At 36.0% G+C, this 18771-nt stretch overlaps 1 protein-coding gene across 1 annotated transcript in view; it reads right to left on the bottom strand.

The window, feature by feature from the left end:
* Positions 1 to 1278: 1278 nt before the first annotated feature.
* Smp_147760 (hypothetical protein) overlaps positions 1279 to 18771 on the bottom strand; it is a gene marked incomplete at its 3' end in the record, with an annotated part of 79670 nt that continues 62177 nt past the window's right edge. Inside the window, exons 12-17 of the mRNA XM_018796355.1 lie at positions 18017 to 18391; positions 15688 to 15989; positions 14971 to 15125; positions 7760 to 7863; positions 6173 to 6580; positions 1279 to 1362 (exon numbers count right to left, since the gene is read on the bottom strand). Of these exons, the coding sequence (XP_018650576.1) occupies positions 1279 to 1362; positions 6173 to 6580; positions 7760 to 7863; positions 14971 to 15125; positions 15688 to 15989; positions 18017 to 18391 (1428 nt within the window). The remainder of the gene's footprint in view (positions 1363 to 6172; positions 6581 to 7759; positions 7864 to 14970; positions 15126 to 15687; positions 15990 to 18016; positions 18392 to 18771) is intronic.

The following is an 18771-nucleotide window of genomic DNA, read 5'->3' as shown; positions in this document are numbered from 1 at the left end:
AATCCAAATTTAAGTCAATTCATGTTTTTATTGCAATAATCATTCAACAGAATTCATAAATAACTCCCTTACTCTCGACGTGATTACCCAGCCGAAATTCCTCATTTCAATAGGACTTTGAGATTTAATTTCAAAGTTTTTTTATGGGCATGTACACGATTATTATTGGATGAAAGGTTATGGATACCCACCGAATCTGGAGTCTCAGTCTAGAGTTGGACAAATGTCCAGCACTTCTTAGATCACGGTGCTTCCTTAGCTGGTATTAGTTCATGTACAGTAATAATTTCCGCGACAAATAATTGCCACAGACTACTCAATCAAACATTTTAATCTTGGTACGACCGGGTAACTAACTACAAATCCATGTTGTTAACATTGAGGTTCAATTATTGTGCGTCCAGGCTAATGGCCTTATCTAGCTATCTAAATTTAAACAGGCAAAAAGCAAGATTCCAAATCGAAAACTAACGGATTAGATTTGAGTTGTTTAATCACTTGGCCAATGATTGACACATAAATCCTCAACGTACCTGATTTTTATCTACTTCAAAACTTATTTTTGTCGATCAATGTACAGGGAAAAAAATAGAATAGACAAATTTCCAAAGTGTGAGAGCAGTGATAGATACTCTCTCGACCAAATGGCGAATTTCCAAAGTACAATACTATTACTATAATGTATTGTTTTATTGGTAAATAAATAATAACTAAAAGTGAGGGTGGGTGGTTGGAGGTAACCGACAGGAAACTTTGGACATAGGTTTCGTGTTAGTTGGCATTTATCAGCAAGCCCTACATATAATCGTGAGTGGACAGATGCTCTCGGTTTTACAGTCGGGGACATTACCACTGAGCTATCCGGGTCATGATTGATACCCTGTAGGATTATCACCATCTTACATTTCAATGTGGTGTACACAATATCAAGTCAGGTGGACCAGTGGGCACATTGCACTCTGATCGATAGAACTCTATTAGCACTTAGTAGAACTTAACTTACATAGCATTGGTCACCATTGAGCGATTGAATCCATTGTAAATAGTAACTGCTTTAACTCAGTAATAGATTTTTTAATTATTGTTTGGAAACGTTCAACGCTTTCTAACTTAAGCATAGTGAAACAGATACAGTTATTTATAGTAGATTGTATTCTAGTTATTGAACAACACACCATTACTATTAGTACTATTATTTTATACCTTCCCACAAGCTATTTTATCCCATTTTCCATGGTTATTTCCCCTATCCTTCATAATTATTGGATATGATTATTTTCACTCTTCCAACTGATATGCTGAAATCATATGTGAATCGATAGACATTTGTGTTGAGTCCTCACGTTGTTCCACCTTATTAGTCTTATTTATAAGATGAATTCAGTAAATTATCTGTCACATAAGTTTTATTTGCCAATATATATACTTGAAAGTCATATAAATATGTTATGAGTGTGTGTGAAAAAGAATTTATCTCACCGTACCGATTGAAGAAGCCAGAGTGAAACTAGAATATATATTCTCTTAAATGGAATTGTAAGTCATTAAAATAATGAAGGTCAAGAGAACTGAATTTATTTTATAATTATTTAAACACATAAATATTGGTACAAGGAAGCACCAGATATATATGCGTCGCACAAATCTCATTCGATTTGTGTGAGGGCTGTGATACTGTCCAGGTGCCCAAACTCAAGCAGGTGGTTTTCTTAGGAGGCCACATCCGGAGCCTTTGACCTAAAGGTCTGATCCACAAGGCAGTCGAGCATCGTAAGGAGATGCAGTCTCATGGTAGCTGGTGACCAACGATTGATTCATACGCCATTTGTTCCCTCAGGATACTGGAGTCCATGTGAATCATTGGTTTGGAATGAGGGTTTTCCAACTCCTTTAGGTGGACTCGCCGTGTCCACCAACCCGGTTAAAGCGCCGGACATTCGCTTTCGCCCTCTCAATTTCGTAAACAACACCCGTGGTGCGAGAAGGCAGTGAGTAGGACTTCCTTGGCAGTGGTTGTATGCACGTGGCCATGTGAGAGCATTTGGAGAGGGAGAGCGGACTCTCCCCACTCTCGGCCGTACCAGGGCATTTGGGACTGATTTTAACTAGATAACCACTGAGAACCAGGAAGCATTAGACAGTACAAGACTCTTCAGAAGTAAATATCCACAATATCATATGCCAGCGGGTCGAGAACATTGTGTTGCATGCATTACAACATAATAATGAGTCAAATGCAAATATAAGAGAGCTTCAGTGAGCATCTTAATATAAGTTATTAGTACATATTAAAGAGATGCTAGTTTGATTGTCAGCTTATTAATTCAAGAATTCAACTTTTAATCAATAGCTAGCAGATCCGAAATTTGATTTACCTATTACGGTTAAAGTAAGCAATAGAGTAATATGTCTAAACCCCAGATACAACTCATGACTAAAAGCTGAGCGCCAATAAATCTATACTTGATAAATGATTTTCTATTGTATATACATGAATTAGATTCCACTTGCTTTGCTTACAAACCCATAGAAAAATTTTTAAGGCGTTATAATTTGACAAAATAGATCATATTATAGATTCTTCCGTACACCTATTCCTTTTGTCTTATTCGGACGATTGAATGCTAGGAGACTATGTAAGTAATAACTAAATCACTATTCAAAAAAGAAATATACTGATCAATATTTTTAGATGATAAACAAGCAAATAAACAATCAGAAGGCGTTTTTTGTGGAGATTTAGTATTTTCATAGTTGAAATAATGAGTCAGTTGAAGCTAGACCACCAGGGAAAACCTGGAAGCACTGGAAGGCCGTTTCATCCTATTATGGGATTCCTCAGGTCCTGGGTTCGAATCTCGCGAGTCGAGGTCGTGGACGCGCACTGCCACTGAGGAGTCCCATAATAGGACGAAACGGCCGTCCAGTGCTTCCAGGTTTTCCATGGTGATCTAGCTTCAATTGACTCATGCTTTCGACTCTGAAAATAAACAATCAATCAATCAACCAATATATTTACTTATTTATACATATATAATCTGAATTATTTTTATGAATTAATTAATATTACCTTAATCGATAGGCTAATTTATCGGAGAATTGACGTAGTTTTATAGACAGATACCGAATTGTATCGACCATGAGTGAATAGTAAATCTATATTGGAAAGAAAAATAATTCAAGTAAATTTATATATAGAAAAGATCTAGATTATTATTTAGAAGGATATGTAATCGCCAAATACATCTATCTTATGAGGAAATCGGTATCAGTATACCATTAGGATGATTATGATCGACTTATCAGCCAATCAAGAGACCGTGTTTAGTTCTAAATTAATTAACCATACCCCCCACCCCATAAAATTACACTAGAATAATCGTTTTAATTAACCTATATATATGTTGAATTATTCTTTATAGTGAAGGGACAACATTGAAGCTACATATTAACAGTTGGGTTAGTGTTGTGAATTAGATTTGCAATCTTCTAGGGGATTTTTCGGTCACTAACTGATATTAGCTATAATGCAAAAGGTCGGGGTTAAGTATTCGATGTTAAGCTGGAGTTATGAGTTGGGATTACGAATTAGGATTAAGGTTTTCATTGCGAAATGACATCAATTGTAATACAATGATACGATGACACCAATTTATTGACAAATTTAATAAACATAAAGCTGAGATTTATTATCAAAAGTTAGAATACCATCTAGCTACACAAACATCAATTAAGCACTGAATAAAACCAAGTACCTGAACACATAATTTGCATTCAAAGAAGGTTCTTAAATATCGTCAATATTCACTTTTTGATTGCATAACAAACATTTTTTTATATAGTTGAGATCATGAGTCATTTGAAGCTAGATCACCATGTAAAACTTGGAAGCACTGGACGGCCGTTTCGTCCTACTATGGGACTCCTCAGCAGTGCGCAACCACGATCTCACCTCGCGAGATTCGGACCCAGGACCTTTCAGTCTCGCGCGCGAGCGCTTAACCACTTGTTTATTAGTTCCAAGCATTTTACGGACTAAATGTTGCCAATTTCACTTAGTTTGCAATGAAATACAAGTTATATTTCGAAGAGTTCCCGATTTCATGAAAATCATCAACAACGTGTTATTTTCATTCTGTCTGATTCATTCAAAGTCACTAGTATAGTATAAGTTTACAAGGAAACCAATAACGATTATGATGAGAAGTAAACTCTGCTCACAGACTTATAATATATTTTTACTATGATTAGTGTTTTAGTGCCAACTACTTAGTTCATAGATTCTAATCTTTGTAACTGATCTACAAACGACTGACTTGAATGTATTTTCAATTCTACTGGGATCATCATCACCACAGCTTCTACTAATGAACTCGTCTTCATTATTTTAGTCTCGTTTACTTTGGTTTAAGCCAGAAATTTGATATGTTGGCATAGTGCATGTATGTAACATAAACTCTGATAATCATATATTACACAAACATGAAACTGGAAGAATGATGACATGAAGGAGACAAGAGGAAACTACAAGTTGATCAAAAGTTTAGTAAATATCTAAGTCGTTTACGTTTAGTCTAACAGAACTTGATGGAAATTACAAAAGTTTGAGATAAATTGATAAACTTCATTCTACCAAACAATAGATACCAAAAATAAGTAAATTCGCCTGTTACACCTGATGGAGTATAGGCTGCCAATCAGCAATCTCCAATCAACTCTATTCTGAGATCACGTCTCAATCTCATCAAAACCACCATTCATACTTTTGATGTCTGCCTCCAATCCCCTGACAAATCTGTTCCACGGTCTGCCTTGAGGATTCCCAGTTAGAACTTGATTCGTGATGCAGTTTGATAATTTTCACAATGCGTGTTGTGACCCATCCATCTACATCATCTTTCCCTAATCTCCTTTTCACTTGAAACCTGCTTTGTTCCCTGATACACTACGTTGCTGTTGACTGAATACAATCAATAGATAAGCAGTATCTCACATAGATAACCATTTACTAATACGTATACCTCTCTGATGATGACGGTCGTAGTGGTTCTCGAAGTTCCCACTCCATACAATACCACCACCTCAACTTTGTATTCAAACTGTGACTTTGTTGTTCATTGAAAGACAGTTGTTGCAGATGTTCTTCATTTGTAGGAATACATCCCTTGTTTTGTCAATCCATGTATTCACATCTGCATCAGATTCACCTCGTTTATCAATAATGCTTCCCACACACGTGAAAGTGTCCACCTGTTTCACAGTTTCTCCATCAAGTGTGATTTAATTGAATGGTGCTTACTGTGTTATATATTAGGATCGTACATTTTGTCTTGTGTATGTTGAAACGTAGTGTTATTGAGTGTATTTCTACATTGTCTGTGTCCACCTACATTTGTTGTTGTTTGTGGGATGGTAGAAAGAAGTCATATGAGGAATCCGAATGGTTTATCCGCATGCAAGCTGTCGATTGTATTCCGTGCTCCACCTGAGATGTGTACGTCCTCATAATCCAGTCAACCACTAGAAGGCAAATAGAGGGTGAGAGTGATCAGTCTTATCTGAGACCAGTCTGCTCCAGGCGGAGTTAATATAAACTAAGAACATCGAGGTAACACATTATTTTTTAGGTCAATGAAAACAGTGAAAATATACTTCGCTGAAAAACCAATCAGATTTAAATTAGCGGATCATAGATTTTTGCGTCAAATTCAAAATATGATAATGGAAAACTTGTACGTTATGTATGAGCTATGGAAAGCTTACCAGTATCTAGTTACTAAGATCCTAAAATCTGATAAACATTAGAAAGACACTAACAATGAGGGAAAACTTGAGCGATTCATAAAATGGTATCAAGAAAGGGATTAGTCGTATGCAGGAAAACAATGACAGTAAACAAGTAGAATTAAAATGTCTATGATATCTTAACATGGATTTTTAAATTTTTCACGATAATCTTAAACCTAGGCTCCTGACACTAACTGTTATTTTGGCTTTTTTTAAATAACAAGTCGATCATTTATGGTGCCTGCATTTTGATTGGTTAATAATTGCATAATTTTCCGAAGGTCATTTTCCAATCAGTCAGGGTCATCAGCAAATTATATTCTCCTCATAAAACCAAATAAATAAACTTATTTAAGGGTAAAAATTTTCAAAATGCATCACTCACAGCAGATTCATTTGGATCAGAACTATCTGGATCAAAATTTGAACTTAATTGGAATGATTGAGGTGATAGAATAAAATCAGTAAATTTTTCATCTCTACCATTTTGTACAGTAGGAAGATTTAGTTTCTTAGTATTATTAAGAGGAAATTTTTGATAATTTGATAAATTTTCCGGAGCAACTGATAACATTGTTTCCAATGTACGATGAGGTAATGGTGTAGTGAAAGCGGAACATTCAACAATTTCAGATAGACCTGGATCTGTAGTACTATCTGGTAATGTAGGCATAGTTTGTAAATTATCATTTATTAATGGTAAATTAATTGTTTTAACATCTGGATACAATCTATTTATCGGTTGAAATTCATTTTTATTCTCTTCACTACAACTTCCATCGGATTGAAATAGCTATGATTGACAAGAGAACATAAATGAATATATGATTGTATTTTATATTGAAAAGTATTTTTTTTCTAGACATATCAGTTAAATATAGTTGAAATCATGAGTCAATTGAAGCTAGACCACCGTACAAAAACGTGGAAGCACTGGACGGCCATTTCGTCCTATTGCGGGACTCCTCAGCAGTGCGCATCCACTGCTTCCAGATTTTCTACGGTGGTCTAGCTTCAATTGACTCATGATTTCAACTATATATAAAAATTACTTAAAACCTCAACAGAAAACCACAACATCAGTTAAGTGTTGTATAGAGATTGGAAGATTAGTTACTCGTAATGATTTGAATCATCCAGTTTTTTGATTTTTTTTTCAGACTGAAATTGATTAGCTTGCATTTTAACAAAATAAAATATCAACAAACTGGATGATCCATATCTTCATGAATAAAGGTGATAGTTGTTAAACAACTAGTTGATATCTCAATTCAATAGAGTAGTGAATAAATGGATTGATTTTTGAACCAATGACTAGCGATTTTTGAGTATCAGCGTTACTGATCAATCCAGATGATGTGTGTAACTAGTTGAAAAAGACATTAGTACGTAACGAGTTTATTCTGGTGTTATAATGGTTGAAAACGATTGACAGAAATTCATTGATGTAGGTTTCGTGTTATTTTGTACTGATCAATAATAGAAGTGGATATAAAAAACATTCAGTAATCTATTGGTGTAAAGGCTTCAATCCTGAAGGAAGAGATACTCAGGACGATGAGTTTACTTAATGAATCGACGACTTCGAATAGGATCTCTGAGAAATCGGCTGAATAGAGAAATATTGCATCTCTAAGCCTACATCTCACCTCAAGATCAAACGGCAGGAGAGAAATTATAAACGAGGGATGCTATTGCAGGAAGTCAGTAAATAGGCTAAAGATCATCTCTTTGGTCAGAAAGATGAGTATATATATATATATATATATTCCAATGATTTTTGTACTTAATTACTCCACTTGCCAAATACTGCTTCCTAAGCACTTCTCAGTTTATTTACTCGTGTTGCTGATTAGATAGGCATTTAAGAAGAGTGCAACTGAGACAGACGTCGCGAGTTGCAACAATCCTGGAGCACCCATTAAGCCTAATGAAATTACTCCAAGGATATATCATTATGTATAATACTTACCGGTTCTTTAGCCAGACTATTAAGACCTTGAGCAAGTTCGGACATTCGAGCTACCCAAGTTTGATAAGATTCAGCATCTAACGTAGTCAAATATTTCTGCGGATCTAAAAAGTTAAAATAAAGATAGTAGAAAAATAAAGGATTTGGGAAGGTTATTAAATTTCACAGTTTGGATTACGGACTGATCCTAGTTACACAACTATTGAAAGCCAGAATGCACTGGACAGATGTTTAGTCTTAGCAAAGGACTCCTCAGCAGTTCACATCGCCTTCCTGCCACTACTACCCAAAGTTCAAACCATAACTCTTAGATCTAGTAGCGAGTTCTGGATCTTTAGACCACTGATTTGGCCTTCAATAGTTTACATATCTGAGTTAAATCAGTTCTTGATGTTATGTATTCATTTCCCAATGCCACGAGTATCTGATTACCTCACACTCGACACCGTTAAACGACTTGTCACAAAGACTGAAGGTCATTAACTAAATCACCAGTGGAGTCATGAGAAAGTACTCCCAAGGAGTTCTACATAGCTATATAGTGTTTTCTGGTTTTCAATATCAATGTAATATAAATTCTAATAAAAGGACTATATTAATGGCTAAAAATAAAACAAGCGGGATAATTCCAAAATGCACGACCCTAATATATAACACAGTCAGCACCATTCAATTAAATCACACTTGATGGAGAAACTGTGAAACAGGTGGACACTTTCACGTGTGTGGGAAGCATTATTGATAAACGAGGTGAATCTGATGCAGATGTGAATACATGGATTGACAAAACAAGGGATGTATTCCTACAAATGAAGAACATCTGCAACAACTGTCTTTCAATGAACAACAAAGTCACAGTTTGAATACAAAGTTGAGGTGGTGGTATTGTATGGAGTGGGAACTTCGAGAACCACTACGACCGTCATCATCAGAGAGGTATACGTATTAGTAAATGGTTATCTATGTGAGATACTGCTTATCTATTGATTGTATTCAGTCAACAGCAACGTAGTGTGTCAGGGAACAGGGACAAGTATACTGTGCAGCAGTTCGTTCTGTTTTACTTCACAGCTGCAAAACATGGTCATTAAAAATAGAAGATACATGTAATCTACTAGTATTTTACCACAGATATCTTAGAAACATTGCTTACATCTTCTGGGATCACCGGGTAAATAATAGTGAGGTCAGACACAGGGTATTAGAGAATGATGATAAATCAGTTGATGAGATTGTGGATCTTTATCGACTGAGATGATTGGGGCACGTGTTACGTATGCCTGAACACCGATTACCACGACGCTCAATGCTGACTAGTATAGGGGATAGTTGGAAGAAAGTTAGGGACTGTCAAACCAAAACGTAGCATCAGTGCTTGAAGTCACTAACTTCTAGTCTGAGCCATGTTGGTAGATGCAGACTACTTGGTTGTGGTTCGCGTGACTATCGTAACCAATGGTTGGAGACTCTGGGTACCATGGCTCAGAATCGATCAGAATCGCGTAGGTGTATGCACTATCTGTCCTCCTTTGAACTATGAGATTAAAATTGCTTTCTAACTTTCTTCCTGTACTATATCCTTATGTACAATCTTTCTTTTATATATTAATACCATAGAATTAACTACTTCTATGATTTCGGTATTCATCTTGTTGTGCTAATGAGGTATGGCAACTTGGACCGATGCATATATGTACCTGGTCTTTCGTTGTAGCTGACTGACTGAGGGAACAAAGCGATTTACAACTGAAGAGGAAGTTAGGGAAAAATGATGAAGGTGGATGGGTCACAACATACATTATGGAAATTATCAAACTCCATCACGAATCAAGTTCTAACTCGGAATCGTTAAGGCGAACCGTGGAACAAATTGGTCAGGGGATTGGAGGCAGACATCAATAGTATGAATGGTGGTTTTGATCAGGTTGAGGGGATATCATAGAATAGAATTATTTGGAGGTTGCTGGCTAGCCATCCATTCATAATCCACGAGGAGTAACAGGCGCAATAGATAATAATAATAATGGTAAAGACGATGATAGAGAATTATTGCATTTAAATGTAACGCAACCGCATGGGAGTGTAACTCTTAAAAAAACGTCTCATTTAACCAAACTGTGTTTAGATTAGCTAAAGTGTTAACAACAGTTAAAACCACACTTCGAACGTAAAAATTCACTGTTTTTTTTATTTTTTTTTTCACCCAAACTAGGAAATTTAGATTAATCAACACGACTTAATTCAAAAGGTCAGGGATTTCATAGACTGATGTTGTTTGTTAATTTGGTCATTTATAGTTTTCTTCCAAATTACTTTTACTCCGGCCAGTATTAAGCGTTGAGAGTAGGCGGTCGTTTGATGTACATAATACATTTCCCAATCAACTGAGTCGATGAAGATTCACAACGTCCTCAAAAGATTTGGCGAATATTTATAATAAAAGCTTATGTCTAACCTTAGTATCGGTTACTTGGTTGTTCCATTGTAAGCAAGTATAAAACCTCTGAATCCATATTAGCTTTATAAACATTAGTGAAATCCTCCTTCCGTTGTATTACGATTGATTTTAGAAAATAAGTGGATTATAACTAGCTGTGGAATATAGGATGCGAGTTTCGTCCTATCTGGGATTCGTCAGTTAGATTTGTCTGGATACCAACGTTAATTTTTACATTTGGACTTAAACCCGGCACTTTTTGCTTTGAATACCAACACATTTACCCAAAGACTATTGGATCTAAACTAACTTGATTTATTTTATATTGGACAATCTTAAGTAGCAGCATGTTTGTTAACCTTTAAAAAAAGGACAGGTGTTGTACATTGTAATGCTTTTAGTGATTATTTGTACTGTCATACATTATTTATGAACGAACTTTTACTGTTACTATTAGGTGTAGTATAAAGATTTGTATCAGTAAAGAAAACAAATTGTAGGTCTGTCTGCAAGGAACTTATTCAACACAATAAGTTCGTACATATTTACAAAAGTACATAGAGATTAGTATGTGTCTTTGTAAGTATATACAATATGAAAAAATCCTGTGTATGATGTCGATTCATTCAGTTAGAGTAATACATATAAAATCACTATACACTAACCGACAATATAAACTTATCCATTTGGTTCAATCAATTAACCAAAGCATTTTTGAACCGAAAAAAATAAAAACTTTGATAAGAATTTAAAAGTATGACTTTCGAAAAGTAAAATTTGAAAAGAATATTTAGTTTCGTATCGGTTGTTTGAATCTTCCCATTGATGTTTAGGACTGCAATTGATTGGCGTATATATATCCTGTGCGGACTGACTCGATATTGCCTTACGTCACCAGCATTATAAGCAAAGATGGATGGTATCTAGCAGTGGAATCCAGAATCCAGGTTCTGTCCTATTTGGTCAGCTGGATGTGCTTGCATCCCAGAGACGATGTTCACTCTGGGACTCGAACACAGTACCGCTTGCTTCAAACGCCATCGCTTTGTCCACTTAACTACTGAGTGCTGAGAGCTAATAGCTTGTGTCTGAGTTCCAGAGTGAACATCATCTGTGGGATGCAGGTACATCCAGCTGACGAGTCCTAAATAAGACGAAACAAGCGTCCTGGATTCCACTGCTAGCCACCATCTCTGCTTATAATGAAAAGATTAGTTTGTTACCTGTTAATGTATACACCTCGTGAGTGTACGTAAAAGTACATCTCAGTCGCCGGATTTGAAGAATATGTTTAACATACAAGATTTAAGAGAAAGATAAATAGGAAGACAATATTTTATTCAGGATAAATACGCATCAATCTACATTGTCAGTACATGGGAAAAAATTGGAAAAGAAGGGAGGCTTGTAAATAAAATATTGATAGACTGAACTAAATATTAAATAACACTAGCCTACTAGCACAAGAAATGCCATGGATGAGATATGTGAATATCTAACGGAGGACTCTGGTTTACAGAGCACAACCTTGGCATTAAAATAACAAGTACAGAGAAGGTGAAGCACATACCTCCCTCTTCACAAATGTTTGAGTGAATAAAACTGAGGTTAACCGTAAAATATTTTGGTGATTTGTTAATAAGCACTGATTAAAATGTATTTGAATTATGTGTTGCGTATTAATTTGAATCATAAAGCTTAGTTGAAAGGAAGAAAAAGGTGATCAAAGCCAATACACAAATTACATTGACAGGTTGCAAACCATGTACGTAAAAAATGTACATCAATCAATATTTTAAAACACTTTTGGAGTTTAGAGCAATGGTTATCACTTCCATTTGTTTAACATTTTTCATGTGCGTATGTACATATACACACAGAAGTACATATATGTCTGCCCCCAAATGCCCTGGTACGGCCGAGAGTGGGGAGAGTCCGCTCTCCCTCTCCAAATGCCCTCATATGGACACGCGAATATATAGCCTCTGTCAGGGAAGTCCTACTCACTGCTTTCTCGTAGCATTACTGTTGTTTAAGAAATTGAGAGGACGAAAAGCGAATGTCCAGCGCTTTAACCGGGTTGGTGGACACGGAAAGTTCACTTAGGGGAGTTGGAAAACCCTCATTCCAAACCAATGGTGCACATGGACTCCAGTATCCTGAAGGAACAAATGGCGTATGAATCAATCGTTGGTCACCGGCTACCATGGGACTGCATCTCCTCACGATGCTCCACTACCTTGTGGATCAGACCTTTAAATCAAAGGCTCGGGGTGTGGCCTCTTAAGAAAACCACCTGCTTTAGTTTGGGCACTTGGGCAGTACCACAGCCCTCACACAAATCAAATGAGATTTGTGTGGCGCATATTTATCTGGTGCTTCCTTGTACCAATATTCATGTGTTTAAATAAAATAAAAATAAAACATATATGTCTGGGAATATTCTTATCTGTTAAAATACTACTTATATGTAATCATTTGTAGTTCATATACTCATGCTGTATAGATTTTATAGAATCTTTTTCAGAAATTTCAATTTTTATAAGCAGAGATGGATGGTGGCTACCATTGGATTTTAGGACGCTTGTTCCGTCCCATTTGGGACTCATCAGCTAAGTGTACCTGCATTCCAGAGTTGAATTTCAGCTTTTATTTTAAGCAATGGTAAAATCTCTCATAAGATTCATCCACACATAAAGGTGTAAACTAGAACAAACATATAATAATTGAAGCCAGAAGAACTGTTAGATGTAGAGAAATTACTTAAACCAAGAAATTGTTTATACTATTTGGAAGAATATCCTTGTTTTAGTTGTCTTAATTTATATTATTATACTGACTGTACAATGAAACATGTTTTGTAGGTCCTAAATATTCATATAAATTCATTGGTGGATAATAATGAACAAAATGTTCTTCAATCATCACTAATTACGTTTGAAATATGGTTCAGAAAGTAATTCTATCAGAATGGGAGTATTCATTGTAAACAATTTGCGATCTAGTTAATCTTTTATTCATTTAAACACAAACATTAGTAAAAGGAAGCACCAAATATATATGCGCCACACTTCGTCATTCGATTTGCGTAGGGGATGGGATACTGACCGGATGCCCAAACCAAAGCAGGTGGTTTTCTTAGGGGGCCAAAACCCGAACCTTTGAGCTAAAGACCTAATCTACAAGGCAACGGAGCGTCATAAGATGCAATCCCATGGTAGCCGGTGACCAACAATAGGTTCATACACCATTTGTTTCCTTAGAGTCCTGGAGCCCATGTGCGTCATTGGTTTGGAACCAGGGTTTTCGAACTTCCCTAGGTAGATCCTCCGTATCCACCAACCAGGTTAAAGCGCCGGACATTCGCCTTTCGTCCTCTTAATTTTGTGAACAACAACCCTACCGCGAGAAGGTAGTTCCTCATAACACGCACGCTTGATTGATACAAATAGATAAAAAACTTCAAGACTGTCTAGGACACTCTATTACCGACAGGTGAACTCTATTAAGTCCTCTACTCGATTAGTGCAGAATACGATATACAACTAACGGTACTCGAACGTATAGAACCCACAGTCACAAAATCAGAAGACGGAAGAAATGATTGTTGGGTAAGAATCAAAACTGTACAGAAAAACACGGGTATTTATGGATATTAGCGTTAGTTATAGAATTATTATGATTCAAGCAATCCGCAAGGAGGCAAGTTATGTTACCCTCCAATCATAGCATGTCAAGTTGAAATTACAGAAAGCTTCATCAGGCTCTGATTGGATGGAAACTCTTTGGCTCCTTTAGGGCCTCTGGAGGCTGTGTCGTACTTCTCAGAAGCCATTCCAATAAATTGAAGGAATAAAAACCATTTATGCGCGTTTGAGTTTGTCCAAACTCACCCAGAGTGATATGTATGTGGGAAAAATCGAAACTAAAAGCCATTGTATGTGCAAGACTCGACTGTTGGGAGTTTCATGCATCAAATGATGCCGGCATAGAAGACTAACGTTTGCTATTTATTGACTTTAATTTGCGATAGATACTTATTTACTATTCGTAGGTATACAAGATCAAATAGTGAACGACCTGCTCTCCTAAACAATACTTTTACTGGGAGAACTCACTTTCATTTATCTGGCTTAGGTATCAAGCCAAGGAAGAAATAGGAGTAAAAGATAAACGTAAGTAACAAATAATCTCTGTTATAAAAACATAATTTGTTATGTTCTTTAGACCGTTCAGAATTCAAATGTATAACTGGAGAATTTGAGTAAAGTGTTTGTCGAGATTATCGAGTCCTACAATTCACATCATGAGCTAACCTTAATTAGACAATGATTTAAAGGTTAAGCGCTCGCCTAAATAACTGAAGGTCAGGAGGTCGCACAATTCCCGATAGTCCCATAAAAAAACAACTTTCCAGTGCTTTCTCTGAGGTATGGCAACTTGGACGGATACATATATGTGCCTGGTTCTACGTTGCAGCTGACTGACTCTTTTCATGGTTATCCAGCCAAGATCAGCTCGTAATGTAATTTATACAGAAGAAATCGTTATAACAATTTGATATTGTGTACAAAGAGTTCCATGATGTCCCAAAACGTATCATCGAATAAAGAACTGTTACTAAAAAGTAACACAGAATCTTTGAAATCTTACAACAATCAACTGAAGTCATACCATTTAACTTTGTTTAAAGATAATTAGAGAAATTTCACGGATTAAATAGGGTACATTGAGCAGAGAGTAAGTGGTAACATTCAAAAACCTATGGACTTACCATCCTGATCATTAGAACGAGAATGTTTTCGACGTGTATATGTTCGTGAATCGATTTCATTTGATTTTTTAAATTTTATATCTTCATTATATTGCGATAAATTTGTTGTACGATTATAATCATATGAATTGAGAAAATGATCAGACTTATTTTCGCTGTGAGAAAAAATATCGATAATGAGTACATAAGTGAATAAAGATAATGAAATACAATAAGCATTGAGAAGCAATAAAACATAAGTTCAGGGTATTTTAATGATTATTTATGATATGCTGAGGACATCAATGAACCTGATTGTAGGACGTAGAATCTATTGTTTCGTGAATCCCCCACGTAATCTAAATTGAATGATCACTTACGTTTTAAATAAGTCTGGATCCCATTGGTTACATTCAGCACAACGTAGTCTGAGTTGGGGTACGACTAAAAGCCAGAAAGCACAGGAGAGATGTTACATCCTGGTATGGGGTTCTTCAAGAAACCTTGGGTTTGATTCCTGATGAGGTCGTGGTTGGGACACTGTCGATGAATCCCATAATAGAATATCTGTACGGTGCTGTATGATTTTTAGTATTACTTCAGCTGAGACTGACTTATGACTAATGCACACTACAGCTTAAAATAGATGAAAAATGTAGGTATGTCTCAAGTGTGAATCATGGATAAATCATCTACTACTGATCTTAAAAAGACTTGACTTCAGAAAGAAAATCTTACAGGTATGTTGAACTGGAACCCTGTGGCAACGGCTTGTTTGTATTCAATGTTTTCATTAAATATCTGGTTTCAATAAAACCGGAATCAGTTTGATCATTCAATTGTTTACGGGATTTACAAATAATTCGATTTGTTAAACTGTGCTCAGTTCCGGAAGATATAGATGACCATGAACGAACAGGAGATGCTGGATCTGGCACAGATGCTGATCCATGCGAATAATATCGAGATTTTCCACGACTGCATGAATGTGTACGAATCATATTTCGGGATTGATCAGGTCGAGAATAGTGAGTAGCAGGCTTATAGACAGAAAAAAAAGAGAATTTTGAAAGCAAGCAAATGAGCGAGCAAAAACTAATCGTTTGCTTCTATTAAATTTCACTCGAAAATTGTCAAACTGAACTATAAGGTAGTTTGAACACTTTGGGCTACATATATTCAATTACATCGTTGATGCATTTGATCCAACAAAGTAAAATAATTGTTGAGTCGGGCTCCTTGATAAGAAGAAAGAGCTATCGTCGTTGAAATTAGGTAATATCATAAGGTGTACATTGGAGACTGATCTCAGTTAGGCCACCGACGAAAACTGAGAGGTGCTGAAGAGGTGTTTCAACAATGTGCATCCATTACACTACCGAGGATCGAAACCAGGGAGTTTTAATCTCGTAATGGGCGGTCGAATTTTGGATCACTGGGTCATAGTTCAATGGTTTACGATATTGTACAACCGTCTTTTAATGTCATCGTTGGGTAACCGCCTTAAACATAACATGGTTGGAATCCACTTAGGGTTGTTTAGTAATAGAACTGTGAAAAACTACTAAAATTAGTCACTAGCGAACACATAAAAGTTAGTATACAATGTGTTTGTTGAGATTGTTGATTCTAATATTTTACATCATGATCTGACTTTAGTTAGGCAACCACTTAAAACCAGGGAGAAACTATCCTCACAAACGCCTTATACTAATATCCGGTGGCTTTATTGTTTTAAACTACAATCCACCTGAAAGTTTCTATCATAGACTGACATCGACTTGAGGAACAAATGAAATTAAGGAGAACTAAACAGCTATTTGATCTTAGTTTGGAACTCCACAAAGATACATACCCACTCAATCACATGGTAAACTGAATTCAAGACCTTTAAGATAAACGACAGGAACGATACCATAGAATTGGAGAGTTCAGTGATCCGAATATTTCAAATCCATTCAATTCACAATCTTCCTTTAGTGCTATTTGTTGGTATGTATCGCGACTTCCTGAAGTTATTATGAAAATCCGTGCTTTTTGGAATTAGTTATATAGGTAGCTTAGTGGTCATCTACTGTTAACACTGGATGAGGATCATGCTTCGTTTTATCGGTAATGAAATTGGAAAGTGTCGAACATTTAACAACGACTTAGTGGTATTTGGGTATTCCTGGAGTTTAGTCTGTCATGAAAGTTCGAATGGGAACAATTAATAAGTCTCAAACTAGGATGAAAACTTTACCCTTTCAAATCCCAACAAAAAGCCTTCTTCAAAACTGACCCATCTTCATTCTTTTCTAATACATCTGTTAAAACAATACGGCTGAAGTGTTATGGCCGTGTACCAGTGGTATGAAATAGAAGTGTATATTTAACAGATTAGTGTTCAAGTCTATGTCTACTAAGGTAGAATAGTTTAAGTCTACGGAACGAATTAAAATCTGTTCATTCTTTCAGATATCATCAGTTTCAATGTGAATATTGTGAAATAAAAAAACTTTGCCCCCAAATACCCTAGTACGGCGGAGAGTGGGGAGAGTCCGCTCTCCCTCTCCAAATGCTCTCACATGGACACGCGTATATTGCCTCTCCAAGGGAATTCCTACTCACTGCCTTCTCGTGGCATTACTGTTCTTTACGAAATTGAGGGGATGAAAAGCAAATGTCTGGCGCTTTAACCGGGTTGGTGGACACGGAAAGTTCACTTAGGGGAGTTGGAAAACCCTCATTCCAAACCAATGGTGCACATGGACTCCAGTATCCTGAAGGAACAAATGGCGTATGAATCAATCGTTGGTCACCGGCTACCATGGGACTGCATCTCCTCACGATGCTCCACTGCCTTGTGGATCAGACCTTTAAATCAAAGGCTCGGGGTGTAGCCTCTTAAGAAAACCACTTTCTCCAGTTTGGGCACCTGGGCAATATCACAGCCCTTACACAAATCAAATGAGATTTGTGTGGCGCATATTTATCTGGTGCTTCCTTGTACCAATGTTTATGTGTTTAAATAAATAAATAAATAAAACCCCACTTTATTCAATTATTAAGAAAAGATTAAACATACCATAGAATTCAATCTTGTTAATAATTGATTCATAGTATTTGGATCATGATATGATAATGAAAATGGTGTAGTAGATGTTATTTTTGTACAATTACTATTATTATTTATTGATTGTAAATTTGTAATTGTTGTATTATCTTGACGTTTACTAATAGTGATATGACAATGATTACCAATAGTCTCAGATACATTATATAACGGATTCCCAGTTGTAGAAGGAATGAGATTACTATTATTATGAGACAAAAATTTCGAATGTTCATAATTGTCTGAATATCTTCGTCCTGTATAAGAATTATAAGCCAAATGATGCTCATTCATGTTGTTATTATTCTTATTATTCAAATTATGCATTAAATTAAAATGTTCAATATTCTATGAATCATAGAAAAGAAAAGGAAACAAAACAAGTAAACAAACAAATAAACAATATCAGAAGGGGAGTTTTGTGGAGATTTTAGTAATTTTGTATAGTAGAGATCATGAATCAATTGAACCCAGATCACCATAGAAAACTTGAAAGCACTGGATGGCCGTTTCGTCCTATTGTAGGAATCCTCAGCAATGCACATCCACGATGCAGCCTCGCAAGATTCGAACTCAGGACCTAGCTCCAATTGACTTACGATCTCAATTATATAAAAAAGATAAACAATAGACTATGGTCAATTTTGTTTACCAAAAGATAGATATGAAAACTTACATTTATATTGGTTAGTTTTATAAAACAAATTAATATTACGTAATAAGTGTAT

The sequence above is a fragment of the Schistosoma mansoni genome, chromosome 2, assembly GCF_000237925.1.
Source record: "Schistosoma mansoni strain Puerto Rico chromosome 2, complete genome".
Lineage (NCBI taxonomy): Eukaryota > Metazoa > Platyhelminthes > Trematoda > Strigeidida > Schistosomatidae > Schistosoma > Schistosoma mansoni.
This window is presented reverse-complemented; position numbering and strand designations above follow the sequence as displayed.